At 39.7% G+C, this 16,203-nt stretch overlaps 1 protein-coding gene across 1 annotated transcript in view; it reads left to right on the top strand.

Annotated features, from left to right (window-relative positions):
- The first annotated feature begins 1,744 nt into the window (after positions 1-1,744).
- The window catches only part of LOC126259780 (venom allergen 5-like), a 63,094-nt gene continuing 48,635 nt past the window's right edge, over positions 1,745-16,203 (top strand). Inside the window, exon 1 of the mRNA XM_049956787.1 lies at positions 1,745-1,816. Coding sequence (XP_049812744.1) covers positions 1,800-1,816 — 17 coding nt within the window. The 5' untranslated portion in view covers positions 1,745-1,799. The remainder of the gene's footprint in view (positions 1,817-16,203) is intronic.

Genomic DNA, 16,203 nt, shown 5'->3' on the forward strand with positions numbered 1-16,203 from the left:
CCAGTCTTACAAATTTCAAAACTCCGCCACCTCTCTCCCCACATCCACCACTGCTGGCGGCTCACCTCCAACTGCGCAACGCTACGCGCTGTTAACATCCAGCTGCCCAAAACTACAATATATATATCAGTTGGTTTTACTGAGAAATTCATCAATGGAGTAGAAGGAGTTGGCCACCAATAAATCCTTTAGGCTTCTCTTAAACTGAATTTCATTTGTTGTTAAGCTTTTTATGGCTGCTGGCAAGTTATTGAAAATGTGTGTTCCTGAATAATGCATACCTTTTTGTACAAGACTAAGTGACTTTAAATCCTTGTGAAGATTATTCTTATTTCTAGTATTGATTCCATGAATTGAGCTGTTGGTTTGAAAAAGTGATATATTTTTAATGACAAATTTCATTAAGGAATAAATATATTGGGTAGCAGTAGTTAGTATCTCTAGTTCCCTAAACAGGCTTCTGCTGGATGTTCTTGAGTTCACACCACATATAACTCTTATTGCACGTTTTTGTGCCCGGAAAACTTTAGCTTTGCTTGATGAATTGCCCCAAAAAATAATCTCATATGACATTATGGAATGAAAGTAAGCATAGTATGCCAGATTTTTCATTTTTATATTAAGTAGTAAATTTATTGTGTTATTCCAGGTTATAACACTCCAACGAAAATGTAAGGGAGATGTTCAGGCTATTAAAATGGCCATTAAAATTTTGTTCCTGGGAAGATACACAGCCTCTAAACACTTTATAAAAGAAAACATGATCCGCTGTACGCTGTAAATAATGAATTTTTAATTACAGCGCACAGTGGACAATGTTTTATTTTATAAAAGTGGAATCTTTGGAAGAAAGTACGTCGTTTCACTGCGAAACCCCGTTGGGTTTGATTAGAGACCTGGCATTCGAGGAATGCCGCACAATATTTCTGATATCTCCATAGCACATTTCTCATAGAGACATTGAGAATGAAACAAGATACCGAAGAATACAGACAGTCATTTTCCTTGGCTTCGTATACGAAAGGAATAGAATAGGACGTGGGAATATTGGTACAAAGTACCCTCAAGTGGAGCCTGTGCAGCAGTATGCGAAGCACTTAACGTGAATATAGAGGCTTCGGTACCTTGAATTGCTTACAAAGTGACTCAAGCCGAGTGCTGCAACATTAGTTTATATATTGTAATTTTGTTAAAAGCACTGTTGTAACAACATATTTGGCGTTACCGTCAGTTGCTATTGCGTCCCGAGGGATCACCATTCATTACGAGTTTTCTTTTGTATATTTGTGAAAATTACTGTAGAAACTCACGTAGTCTTGTGTTCAGCTGTTATACCATCGTCTCAAAACTGAGTACCGCTGTAGCGCTGGCGTGCTGACTGTGTTAAACGAGTAACTCCATCGAAAACGCCTTGTACTGTGTTATATAATCTGTTTCCTTGTGTTTCACTTCTGTTCTGCACTTTACAAACGGAAAAAAGTTTGCACACAGCCTGGCTGGCGTCGTGTCGTCGTTTCCGGGTCAATAATTACCTTGTTCATATCGCCTTGAACATTTTTCTAGGTATAAAACCGGCAATTGAAGACTTGCCTATCTTTATTGTACTGTATCAGTACCTTGTCAGCAAATGGCGTGAGTGGAAGTGACGCAGCGACCTTGAAATACTGCAAGGACAAATGATTTATCACCATGAAGATAGGGATATATATTCGTGCAGCTCCTATACCGAACACAAGGCGGTCACACGTTGTTCACCGGTTCAGAAACATATTGTCGAGGATCCGGCGGTCGTCACCAAAATGGCTTCCACTATCAGGTGGGTAAGCGCGGACTGTGTTCAGAGCACGCATGCCAACATTTGAGTTTTGAAATTTGTGGTAAGGTCTTATGGGACCAAACTACAGAGGTCATCGGTCCCGAAGCTTACACACTACTTAATCTAAGTTGAACTAACTTATGCTAAGTTGAACTAACTTATGCTAAGGACAACAGACACTCACACATGCACGAGGGAGGAATCGAACCTCCGACGGGAGTAAGCCACGCGAGCCGTGAGAAGACGCCCAAGACCGCACGGCTGCCCCGCGCGGCACGCCAACATTATTTTCTGCTTTTTTCAAAGATGGCAGATACGCTGCTTATTAAAGCGATCACCGAGCTGAGTGGCTCAGTGATTGAGACACATAAAGGCACTGGGTTCATACGCCCAACGACCATTCTGGTTCAGGTTTTTGGTGAGTTGTTGTTGACACTGTGACTGATTTACATTGCTAAAATGTAAAGTGAGAATAGTCGCCTGCAGTGAAAAATAGTGATTTTCATTACAGGGCATTATTCATTTAGAGCTCTGAAGACCTATCTTTGGGTACTTAACGTAGTATTCATTATTTGTACGAGGCATTTCCTCCTGGTCCGATGATATAAATACTGTTCAGGTTATGGCGGCATAATTGTAACATAAATGAACGTCTATACAAATTCGTAATGTCCGCGGATGGATTAAATACATCGTAAAACACCGATTTTGTACTCAACGCTTTTTTTCACGAGTTAACATTTTGAATACCTTCTTATGTTACAGAAGTGTAAACGCTTCAAACCATGTAGAAAGACATTGCATTCTATCGGTTCGAACAAAGAATCATCACCAACCTGACTTCATACTTTAAGGATGACAAAACGCACGTGCAAGATATCAGCCCCAGCAATCGGTCCCACGCGAAAATATGGGTAATAATTCTGGCAGTACGTAGTTACGACATTATGAATGTACAGCTTTTAAACATACGCGCGTCGCACCGTGTATTTGTCACTCGCTCCGTTTCACTGCAGCCGCCTAATGCCCGAGTGCGAAGTACTGTACAGTGGAGTGAGTAAGGGATTTCTTAAATACTGTTTTGATATGGTTATCATGATTTGTTCATGTGCAAATGCACGGTTTCTAACCTGTAAATTCTGTCTGAGATCTCTCTGCTTTGAATATTTTTATGTTGACAATCTCAAATGCAGTGTAAATGAGTGAAACGAATGAGTATGGACGACATACTAATAAGCATCCCTGGTCTACAGAAACAGCTGACAGATTTTAAAGCAAATAAATCACCAGGTCCAGATGGAATTCCCAGTTCGGTTTTACAAAGAGTGTTGAGCTAGCTTGCATTTATTGTGAATCTGTCGCCCAGCACAAAGTTACAAAGTTCGAAGCGACTGGAAAAAAGCGCGGATGACTCCTGTATATAAGAAGGTTAAAAGAACGGATCTGAAAAATTACAAAGCAATATCCCTGACTTCGGTTTGCTGCAGAATCCTTCAACATATTCTCAGTTCGAATATAATAACCTTTCTTGAGTCCGAGAAGCTTACATCGACGAATCAGAATGGTTTTAGAAAGCATCACTCATGCCCTTTTATGATACACTGAGAACTATGGATGAAGGGCCACAAGCTGATTCCATATTATTAGAATTCCGAAATCATTTGACACGGTGCCTCATTGCAGACTATTAACGAAGGTACGAGCATATACAGTAAGTAAGCAAGTAAGTTCAAAGTTATGTGACTGGCTCGAAGACTTCTTACGTAGTGGAACCCAGTATGTTGTCCTCGACGGCGAGGGGTTCATCAGCGACTAGGGTCTCGTCAGGAGTGCCCCAGGGAAGTGCGATAAACCTGCTGCTGTTATCTATATGCATAACTGATTTGATGAACAGGATGAGCAGCAACCTGCGGTTGTTTGCTGTGGCATACGGTAAGGTGCCAAAGATGAGTGACTCTAGGAAAATACGACTTACACAAAATTTATAGTTGGTGTGACGACTGGCAGCTAGCTCTAAATGTGAAAAAATGTTCATGCGGATGGGTGGGAAGAAGAAACCTGTGATGTTTGGATACAGTATTAGTAGTGTTCTGTTTGACACAGTGAAGTCATTTAAATATCTGGACGTAACGTAGCAAAGCGATACGACATGGAACGAATATGTGAGAATTGTGTTAGGGAAGACGAATGGTCGACCTCAGTTTATTGGGAGCATTTTAGGGAAGTGTGGTTCACATGTAAAGGAGATCGCATTAGGACGCTGGTGCAACCAATTCTTGAGTACTGCTCGAGTATTCTGGACCCATACCAGGTCGGCTTGAGGGAGGACATCGAGGGCTACTAGATTTGTTACTGGTAGGTTCGAACAACACGTAAGTGTTACAGAGATGCTTCGGGAACTCAAATGGGAATCCCTGGAGGGAAGGTGTCATTCTTTTCGAGGAATATTATTGAGAAAATTTAGGTAACTGGCATTTGAAGCCGACTGCCGAACGATTGTACTGCCGCCAACATACATTACGCGAAAGGACCGCGAAGATAAGATACGACAAATTAGGGTATACAGATAGTCGTTTTCTAGCTCTATTGCGAGTGTAACAGGGGAGTGAATGACTAGTAGTGGTACATGGTACTCTCCGCCACGCACCGAGCGGTGGCTTGTGGAGTACCTATGTAGATGTGTATGTAGTTTGTCGTTAAAGAAGTAGCGGAGTGCTATTTCATTATTAACATCGCAGTTCTGCGTTATTTTCTTTGGATTTTAAAACTGACAATGTTACGTGAAGTACGCTATCCTTGAAGGAGGCGTAACGTTAGCGACAGCCCCAGACGGTGCACAAGTCCCGCCCAATCACTCCCCTCCACACCAATCCATATCCTAAGCTCCGCCCATGGTCTGCATGTTCCAACATCAAAGTTATTCGTATCACAGATATGACAGTCATAACAAGGGAGAAAATCAGTAGTTAGTACGAAATACAGTTTTTCCGGTACCATTGTGAAAAGAATTAGAAATATGTTCATTGAATATGCGAGTTGAAAAATCATCAATATGAAAGAAAAATAAAAATAGTATCCACACTGTCTTTTTTATTTCATGAGCTTTCATCTGCACTATATCAAAAAATCTGATATTTGTTAACTGCAGTGAGCGCAAATTTCCGTCACCTAGCGTACAGTAAGAAATTCTGTTGGGAAATATTAATTGGTAGTATCGCCAAGGATGCTGTCCATTACCTCGATTGTCTGAAGTCAATGTTGTGCATAAACAAGGCAAAGTCGATGTCTTGGTTTGTTTCTGATTACCTCATTAAGACTGAAGAATATAAGGGTGGGATAATGTAAAATGCGTAATGCAAGCAGGCATATATTTATACAGTGACATTCTTCATTAATATTTATTTGCCTGTGCAATGGGTGAATTTTTACTTGTGAACTCTTATGACTGCTTGCTTATAGCAGACAAGAGATTACTTTGAGTTCTTCTTCAGTGTTTGAGAGCTTTAGAGCTGCCTATTGTTAAACATATGTACATAATTTCGTCAGTGTCATCCTAACACATCTTATCGTACTTTAATGTCTGTTAGATATCAGTTTTGACAGCAGTTGGCCACAGCAGTCAAGATTAGGTACCTTGTGTATGATAACTTTATTGAGAGTGCATATCTATGTTTCATTTTGACAGTATTACACAAACTGCTAAGAAGTACTGACAGCACAACACTGCTAGTATGGACAACCGCGGTAAAACAAAAAACGACGAACAAAAACACGACAGCGACGAGGACTACCAAAGATCATATTGTTCTTGGTTGGTGTGGCGAGGGATAGGTGTGGAGGGGGGTAAATGGGTGGGGCTTGTACAAATGTCTGGGGCTGTCGCTAACGTTTCCTTTGAAGGAGATGCGCTGTTCTTCACCGTGATTAGCACGATTAAACTATAAATCGTAAAACATTTCATAACAGTTCTTCAGTTGCTTAGATTTACTCATTTTGAGTCTGAGGCATGCATAACTGCAGAACATCAATACGAGAATACTGTTAAAATAATAGTGAACGTATTTGCGCCTGGTTGTTGACATATTACATACTCATATTGTAAGTAGGGTGTTTAGGTTTTTATGTTGGTAACGCCATGTAGCGCTCTATATGAAAACCACTGACTGTGCTGTGTGCAGTCTGTGGATGGTTTGCATTGTTGGAATTTCTATTGTAGTGTTGGGCAGTTGGCTGTGAACAGCGTGTAGCGTTGCGCGGTTGGAGGTGACCCGTCAGCAGTGGTGGATGCGGGGATGGAGATGGCAGAATTTTGAGAGCGGACGATCTGGACGTGTGTCCATCAGAGACAGTAAATTTGTAAGACTGGAAGTCATGAATTTATATATATATATAATGACTTTTGAACACTATTAAGTAAATACATTGTTTGTTCTCTAAAAATAAATTTTTACCTGAATAGTGTTCAAAAGTCATAATATATATACCAGTTCATGACATCACATCTTACAAATTTACTGTCTCTGATGGACACACGTCCAGATCGTCCGCTCTCAAAATTCTGCCGTCTCTATCCCCACATCCACCACTGCTGGCGGCTCACCTACAACTGCGCAACGCTACACGCTGTTCACAGCCAACTGCCCAACACTACAATAGCAAATTCCAACAATGCAAACCATCCACAGACTGCACACAGCACAGTCAGTGATTTTCATATAGAGCGCTACATGGCGTTACCAACATAAAAACCTAAACAGCCTACTTACAATATTACTTACCTATTTTTTGCGTGGAGTAACGTCTGTCTGAAATAAGATTTCACAACCCATTCAGCAGAGTCACTTTCAACATGCTGTGGGCAGGAGGGCTCTGGTTGTCACTCCGCTGTTCAGTTCTTCGGTCTCGTGCATGGTGGTTGCAGTGTGGCGGACAAAGCGACAAACAACCAGTGCGTGCGAAATTTAAAAGCTATACATTGAGCATGTCATAACTACGTACTATCGGAATTGTGTCCAAATTTTCACGCGGGATAGACTGCTGGGACAGACATCTTACAAATGTACTTTCTTTCTCCTTAAAGTATGAGGTCAGGTTGGTGATGTTTCTTTGTAAGACAGGGTCGGCTACGGCGTGCCAGACTGCAGGCGAGCGCAATGTGGGCCGAGGCTCTGCCTGTCTCATATCGGCTCGGTAGAGCGCAACATTTCATTTAGCATTTTTTCGGTCAGCACGACTTTCTGCAGTTCGGCGGAACCGTGGTGTCAGCGCTGTTCACCTTCGCCATTTGTTCGTGATATAAGAGAAGTTCACATACAGGTCCATTGGCTGTCTGTACAAAAAGAGGCAGTCTAGCGATCTATCGTCATAACCCTTTCAAAATGAATGGGCATGGCAGAGGAGAAGGATAAAAATTCTCAGTACCTGTTATGCGCTATAGAGTAGCATAATCCATTGGTGCCACAAATTTCTATGCAACGACTTTATAAAACTCTATAACACCACGCAGAAAGAATTTAAAGATTTAGTTAATGATGAAACAGAAACAAATTACAACGGGTGACAGATGGGATTCATCAAGGCATGAATTTGTAGGCATGGAACAGGTGATGAAATTGGTGGTACGAGTAGTAAAATTTTTCCTCTGTCGGTTGCAACAGTTTTCCATGGAACTGAACGAAGAGTATGCAGATTTTATACTTCATTGCAAAGTACGTTGGTTAAATCAAGAGGCATGCCTAGAACGATCTGTCGATTTAAAACCCGTTGCCGCGCGGGATTAGCCGAGCGGTCTCAGGCGCTGCAGTGATGGACTGTGTGGCTGGTCCCGGCGGAGGTTCGAATCCTCCCTCGGGCATGGGTGTGTGTGTTTGTCCTTAGGATAATTTAGGTTAAGAAGTGTGTAGGCGTAGGGACTGATGACCTTAGCAGCTAAGTCCCATAAGATTTCACACACACACACACACACTCTAAAACCCGTTATTGTTGAATTTTTGATAGAAAAGGAGAGCAGAAACGAAAATTTGGGGATCCAGAATGGGTTGCAGACATTGTATTTTAACTGGCTTGATTGCACACTGCTCACAGTAAGACACTGCAAGGTGAGAAACAGCTTATTTCTAATTTGATGGGGATATATTTAAAAAGGAAATCGCATTGTGGAAGGGGCAAAAATTCTGACAGGAAACACCGTCTACTTTTCTAAGCTATCTGTTGATAAAGGAAACACGATGTTTGTAGAATTGATTGTTGCCTTGAAAGAATTACAAACATAGTTTTCCAAACGTTCTGAAGACATTGACAATCTTGCATCTGTTTACGTGCCGTTTTCGAGACCGTTTGCTGTTTCAGTTCAAAGTGCCCCTGGGGCACGTGCAGATGGAACTGATCGATCTTCAGTGTATTTCCCGTTTAAAGGAAAAATTCTTTTACGCTAAAATTGCCAAAGAGGTCTATATTGTTCGACATATCTCCGTAATGAGACTGCAAACACAATAAAATATTTCGATCAACATATGTGCGCAAGGAGCTTTTTGTTTATGAAACAGAAAAGTCACGATTGTGTGGCAACCGGAGTGTGAAAATCGGTGAAATTGTCTCCATCTGTCTGTATGCTGACAGGTTTCTAAAACATAAAAATTATATTATGTCTTCATTGCGCCAAAAATGACTGATTAATACTGAAAATTTGTTTTCTTTGTGATCTGTGTTGTTGAGAAATTTGAAACCAAGTCACAGTGTGACTACAATGCCATTTAAATGTGGCACTTCCGCAGTTTTCTCCTCTTCCACTTCCTCATGCTCAGACAGTGTGCAATGTCAGTGGGGGAAGTGTGAAGCTGGACGAGACGGATATGGCAAGCAAGCCAAACCCATTCTCACGTGCCGAGTTCTTGGCCGTCCCTGTCGTAAGACGTGACTATTGTTAAGATAATAACTTCCTGTAGTTTCAGAGATGGCTTTTGCATGTACAGGGTGGTTAGAAACAATCTGAAAAGGTTGTAGGGTTGTTGCAGGTGAGGTTGTGTAGAAAAATAATTATTAAGAAAGGAATTCGATACGTTGCACTCTTTCCAAGTTATTAACAACTGAAGTTAGCAAATCAGGTTATTACATTCAAAAATTCAATTAGCCTGCCAGGCTTGTTCTCCCTCACCTAGCTCGAATTTATCACTGCCAAAAAAGGCACATTTTAAGTGGTACTGAGCATATAAACAATTTGTAAATCACCGACCCACAGATGTCTGTGCATTACCGCATTTTAGCTCTTAATGATCTTAATGATCTGATTGCCTAGCTTCAATTCTAAATAACTCAGGAACGTCGCAAAGTATCGATTTTTTTCTTGACAATTACTTCTCAGCAAAACTATCTCTGCAACACCCTTACAAGCTTGTCTGACTGTTTCTGACCACCCTGTATATGAGTATGAACTGAGGGTGCAAAAGGAAGGGGTGTCTCATTAGAAGTTATACGTTGTATGACTCGCGAATGTTCCAGCTAGATGTGGCAGTGGTACAAGTCTAGCCACAGATGTGGCAGTGGTACAAGTCTAGCCACAGATGCGGCAGTGGTACAAGTCTAGCCACAGTACCTGAGAAGTCTATTACAGATGGATGTGTAGTCAACATAGCACCACGTCACGAATTATAACTGACTGAACTTGGGAAGATAATCAGTGCAAGACACATGGGTCATAGCGTAGCCCAAAACACACTAGAATTAAAGTTCCCGAGGTCAGCGGTATCTAGTATAGATCAGAGACAAAGTTTCCGCAAGCATAAACCAACGCACTCGACAAGCTTAAGTTTTTGGTGAAAGGGCGCCATACGGGGCAGTCAGTGGTGTACTGAGAGTCTGACTACTGTCGAATGAAATGTAGAATGTCTGTAACCCATCTCCAGCAGCACTGTACGAAGATAAAAGCATGCACAGGCTTCGGCAGCAGAGGAGCTACTTACTATTAACACAAAATCCTGTGCCCTCCCATGGGTTTCGGCTCTCAGTGTGTTAGATTTAGGTCACTTTCAACAAGAAATGTGTGTCAAACTACTGAAGAGGCTGTGGCTGTTGAAATCAACGTTTTTGTAAAATCGTTTTTTTGTGCAAAAATATTTCAAGATGTCCTAGCAGGTGCAGTTTCTTTCCATAAGTTTATGTGAGGTACGGTCAGATTGCCCCAGAGGACCAAATGAGGTGGGGCAGTGGTTGGCACACTGGACTCACTGTCAGAAGGAAAACTGTTAAAATCCGTGTCCGACCATCCAGATTTAGATTTGCCATGATTTCGCCAATCGCTACAGGCAACTGCCGGGATGGTTCCTTTGAAAGTTCATAGTTAGTAAGTTACGTGTGCACTGTGCATGGGGGCTTAATTAAATGAAATGAAAATAATTTTAAATTTTTGCTTTAGTAGCTGTCTGTCCGTTTACGAAGTCTCGTAAACGGTTGGCCCTGACTGTTATTATTACGCTATCTGACTGCTTAGAACAACAACAAGGAATGAAATGGAAATTTTCATTAACACAATTAATTAATTAAGTCCCCAGCAACTATAAAACCAACGCAACAACAAGCACAAGAGTAACTGTTCTGTGTGTGGGAGTGTGACTCAACGTACGCATCTGGCACGGTTCTTCTTCAACAACACAAGAATTTTTAAATAACATTTATACTGAATTAATTAAAGGAAATAAAAATACCATAATTACTCAAGAGAACCACAATTACACTCTAATCCAAGAACACAAGCCAGATGCTTTGTTGACTGAACCTGTAATGACGCATTATTTAAAACATGGAAATAATGAAAAATAAATCAAGTTTCGTTACCTTCATATATTGATGACAAGCACTCAAATTATTACAATATATCTCCACACCGACTCGCTATTACAACATCTCAACAAGAATTTTTCAGTATCACATCTCAGCAAGCACTCCCTACTAGCACATCTCAACACGAACTGACTACTACGAGTCCTGGACAAGCACTGACTTCTAGCACATATCAATAATGACTGCCCGTGGAGGCGGCGGAACAATGCTCTCTAGCGATCTCTGGCGCTGTGGCTCAGTGTAGCCACCTTTCATATGCCCTTCCTCCACGGCTAGAATTTGATGGTATTTTTGCCAGCATTGGTGGTGAAAATACCACCAAATTCGTCAAAAAAATACAGACAAAAATAAAAGATAATATTAATACGTAAATATCATATAACTAGATAAAATTTTGGCTTTGCACTGACCTTTCAATAACCTATTATATAGAATACAGTAAGCAATACAAATTTTTTCATACATGTGACTTTACATAACAGTTTACACAAGTATTATGTGGTTAAACAGTTCAATCAATAGCGTCAGCAATGACGAATATGTGCATGTAAGAGTCTCATAACTTTTCACAAACAGTAATACACAAAAAATCAGTTTATACAAATATTCACATAAACGCTTTCCATAGCTCAAGAATAAGCAGTTGACAGTTCCAGCAGTAGCACCCAGCAATGGTCAACAGGTGCAAAACCAACAAGTGACATTTTTTTAGTAGAAACAGTCCATCAGTGGCACCCAGTAATGTTGAATAGGTGCAGACACCAACAAGTAACACCATTTCAGTAGAAGCAGTCCATTAGTGGCACCAGCAATGTTGATCAGGTGCACACAGCAACAGGTGACTTCATTTCAGTAGAAGCAATCCATCCGTGGCACCCAGCAATGTTGAGCAGGTGCAGACATCAACAGGTGACATCTTTTCAGCAGAAGCAGTCCATCAGTGGTACCAGCAATGTTGAGCAGATGCACACAGCACAGGTGACATCTTTTCAGTAGAAGCAGTCCATTAGTAGCACCAGCAATGTTGATCAGGTGCACACAGCAACAGGTGACTTCATTTCAGTAGAAGCAATCCATCAGTGGCACCCAGCAATGTTGAGCAGGTGCAGACACCAACAAGTAACACCATTTCAGTAGAAGCAGTCCATTAGTGGCACCAGCAATGTTGATCAGGTGCACACAGCAACAGGTGACTCCATTTCAGTAAAAGCAATCCATCAGTGGCACCCAGCAATGTTGAGTAGGTACACACAGCAACAAGTCACATTTCTCAGCAGAAGCAGTTCCATAAAATCTAGTATCACTGATCACACTGTTCATCAGAGTTTATAAGCAGAAATTAAACATGTCCTAGTGGCACCAATCATGTAGAGAAGGTACAAGTAACAGTCCATAATTTTTTTTACAATCACTGATCACACAGTTCATCAGCAGAAATTAAACATGCCTAAATGTCACACATCATGTTGAAAAGTGCAGCACCATCACTAACCAGACAGTTCAGGCATGAACAATAGTTTGAAAACACATACAATGCTTTTACACTAAACATACAAATCATAACAAACACACAAATGATATCAGATAATTGTCCTATTAACTATTACAATACACAAATAACAGTAAACCTATAATATTTATGGGTGTCAGTGCAAGCCACTACATACAAATAAAATAATATTTAGGAGATAGGTGGATAGGATTAGGAAAGGAAAACACACAAAACACACTCACTCATCTTTCATCCACATTAAGTACTACTGTGTAATTAAATAGTGTTAACTGTGTAAATGTACTTCTGTCAAAATTTTATGTTCGACATGTGTATCAAGTAGTAGTGGCAGCAATGTATAACAGTCAATAATAGTTAAGTCAACGTCATAGTCATCATGTCAAGACCAATGTTTGCCAAGCCAGATCAAAATGTACGGTTGCTGAACAACTGTCAGTGAGCCAAGTTATGCAACTGCTTCCTCTCTCAAAAAAAAAAAGTATATACTGCTTAGTGATTTGACAAAGTGTGTGTATAGACAATCTTCCTTCCACTTTAGTGTTCTAGTCTGCCATCTTCATCCTCCTTGTTCCATATAAACCAACAAAAACAATATGCTCCTCATTTAATTTACCTCTTATCCACCAAACTCCAATCCAATAATCATACCTCTTCAATACGTTGATACATATAAACCTCAGCACCAATATCATTTACCTTACCTCTTGTCCACGAAAACTCTAATAATCATCACTTAATCTTCCTCACTTACTTTACCTCTTATCCACCAAACTCCAATCCAATAATCATACCTCCTCAATACGTTGATACATATAAACCTCAGCACCAATATCATTTTACTTCCATAACAACTCTTTCCTCTAGTCAGTCTCCTCGAACAAGTACAGACAAAATTCTAGTGCAAACTTCAATTCATCATCTCATACAATCCGAAGACACAGGGTCCACACACAACCTCTGTGTAATCCATCTGACCCAAATTTTCTACTCATTATAAATTATAAGATACATTTTGGTTCCTTGTCCATCATTAAATAAAAGAAATGCATACATGACCTCTAACAGACTTTAGTTCGAATAACTCTCAGTAATTAAGTACGATTACGGAGTGTGAATGATCATAATATTTCACAGTGTGTACACCACTTCAAGAATCATAGCAGAAGCAAACATGTGGAGTATTTTTTGTGTCAAGTGTCACTTCCTATTTCAATTGCTCACGAAAATGCAGTGTAATACTGTCAATGGTCTAAACCTAGTTTTGGTCTGTCATGTCGTTAGCTTCCTTCCTATTAGCATAAATTTATACAGCTTCCATAAAACCTCAGCTCATGTGACTTCTATGACTTTCTTTTACTAATGTCGTTCGTCGAATTATAGCAGTTTATTTTCTTATCTTAAAAATATAAGGCACTGAGCGTAAGCAAAACATGCAATAGCGAGTAAATATACCAGTAGAGAACAGAATGTCAACAAGTGGATGCAGCACAATCCCTATAACGAGGCTCTGCCAAGCGAAAAATCTATAATTAATACCACAGTGTAACCTAAACTCTATGTTCGTACACTGTACATCAGCATTGCTATATTCTAAATTGAAGAGTAGTTATGACAACAAAACAGAAATGTGTAAATGTGAAATCCATACGCACAGCAGCAAACATGCCTTACACAATAAACAGGTCATTAGCATCGCATCGACATAAGCAAATAAATGTTCATATGTAATCTTAATAAGTAAACATGAAGGCGCAAGCAGATAAATCACAAAGTGTAACTTACATATCTAACCACATCAGCACAATTAATCAGGTGACAATTATAATTTAAATAAATAAGCACAGCTGGCACATAATAAAAAAAATATGACGTCAGTGAAAAAGCATAGCAGCCAAGCGATGCATAATATATGCAAGTAATAACACTGTTCATTAATCAATAATTGTCAAAATCAGTAAATGTACACAAGCACGTCGCTTCACAAGTAAATTCATAGAACATAAAATTTAGCACAAAGTATGAATCACGTAATCGCGAGCAGCAAATTACATCTAAAATACGTACCTAAGTGGAATTATGTTACGTGAAAAATAAACTCAATTAATAGTTACCCTTTTTTAGTTTATTACTTTTTTTTCTTCAAAATTACATTCTTCCTGAAATTTTCTCCATAGTAAGTCGTCTTAACGTCGGACATGCACAGAATTTACCTGAAGGTCTTAAATATTTTACACAACCGTATCCTGAAAAATACTGAACGTTAATAACATAATTTACCAAATCACTATAGTTTTATACTGAATTTAATCCGAGAAATTAGACTGTGTATTTGTTTACGGCTGTCAGTGCATTCACACTGGGCGCTCGATCAGCTGTAGGCGCGTGACGTAAGAAGTGATTGTTTGCGGTCAACGACTGCCTTGTGCGGCGCGCCGACTTGACTGTTGCTTTGAGTACGCGCCGCCGCCAAAACACAGCGCGGTATCCTTGTACTCTCCGCATGTTTACATGTAGCTGTTAGTTTCTCTAAAGTATGTCATTCCACAAAAATGTTTCAAAATTATATCATTCCACAAAAATTTTAACGTTCGATATATGATGTATTCCTTTAGAGCGTCGAGATTTAAGAGTTTCTACTTCAACAGTGTTATCATGAATAATTTTGCGAACTCTATATGGACCGTTATAAAGCAGAAAAAATTTGCGACACAAGCCTTTTCCTTTGTGAGATAAACGATGGGACTTAATTAATACCTTTTGACCAACTGACAAAGTTTTTAAACGACCAGGACGCTTAGCTGATTTCTCTCTTCTAGCAGCTGCAGATGCAATATTTTGCAGAGCCAGGTTCACAACTTCAGAATGCCGCAGTTTTCGTGAAGGCGGAAAAGGAACGATTTCAGAAATGCGATTTGACGGTGCTTTGTTTTTTAATATCAATAGAGGCGGTAAAGAAGTTGAGTCATTAGGAAGTTCATTCATAATGTTTTGAAAAATATGAAGATACTGATCCCAAGTTCTGTGATTCTGATGACAATAAAGACGGCACAATTTATTGATTTCCTTCATCCATCTCTCTGAAGCATTAGATTGAGGGTGAAAAAGTGAAATAAAAATTGGTTTAATCTTACGACGCCGTAGAGTACGAAGCCAAATTTTAGAGCGAAACTGTGATCCATTATCTGATATAACCTTATCAACATGACCCACTTCTTTAAGAAAATGTTTGATGAAAGCATTAGATACTGAACGAGCTGTTGCTTTGCGTAACGGTGTAAAACACACATATTTTGATGTCAATTCCACTGCTACAAAAATGTACGCAAAACCATTAGTAGATCGAACCACTGGACCGAACAAATCGACTGCAGCCATGTCCTTTAATTTCGCTGGAATGATAGGAAACAACGGTGCTCTGTGAGAAACAGTTGGTGGCTTAGCCTTTTGACATAATTTGCATTTGGCAAGAACAGATCGAATACGTTTTTCCATATTACTGAAGTAACAATTTTCTCGTAATTTATGAAAGCATTTTCTGGGACCAAAGTGTGCATAACTGAAATGTATAAACGAGGTGTGGCCAAATCATCCAATCTAACAAAGCGTCTAAGAAAATTACTGACACCAAGGAAACTACGAACATCAAGTTTTGTGGTAGGAACAGCATAATTACGAATAGCGTCTAGCTTCTCTGGATCAGGAAGAATACCGTCTGTAGAAATAATATGACCAAGAAATTTCACCTGAGACCGACCAAATTCAGATTTTTCCAAGTTCACTGTAATGCCAACTCTTGCAAAAATACGTAATAATGAATCCAAAATTTTGTTATGCTCACTCCAAGAACGTTTAGCAATAAGAATGTCGTCAACATATGAAGTAATATTGTCACGAAGATAAACAGGTAAAATTTCGTTTATACTACGAATAAATGCTGCAGAAAATATAGTAAGTCCAAACGGTAATTTCCAAAGTCACTTTTGGGTAAAACAGTCAAATCCGGTTATTCTTTACCTACTGTCTAGATAGATGGATAGTA

Source organism: Schistocerca nitens, chromosome 5 (genome assembly GCF_023898315.1).
Source record: "Schistocerca nitens isolate TAMUIC-IGC-003100 chromosome 5, iqSchNite1.1, whole genome shotgun sequence".
Classification (NCBI taxonomy): domain Eukaryota; kingdom Metazoa; phylum Arthropoda; class Insecta; order Orthoptera; family Acrididae; genus Schistocerca; species Schistocerca nitens.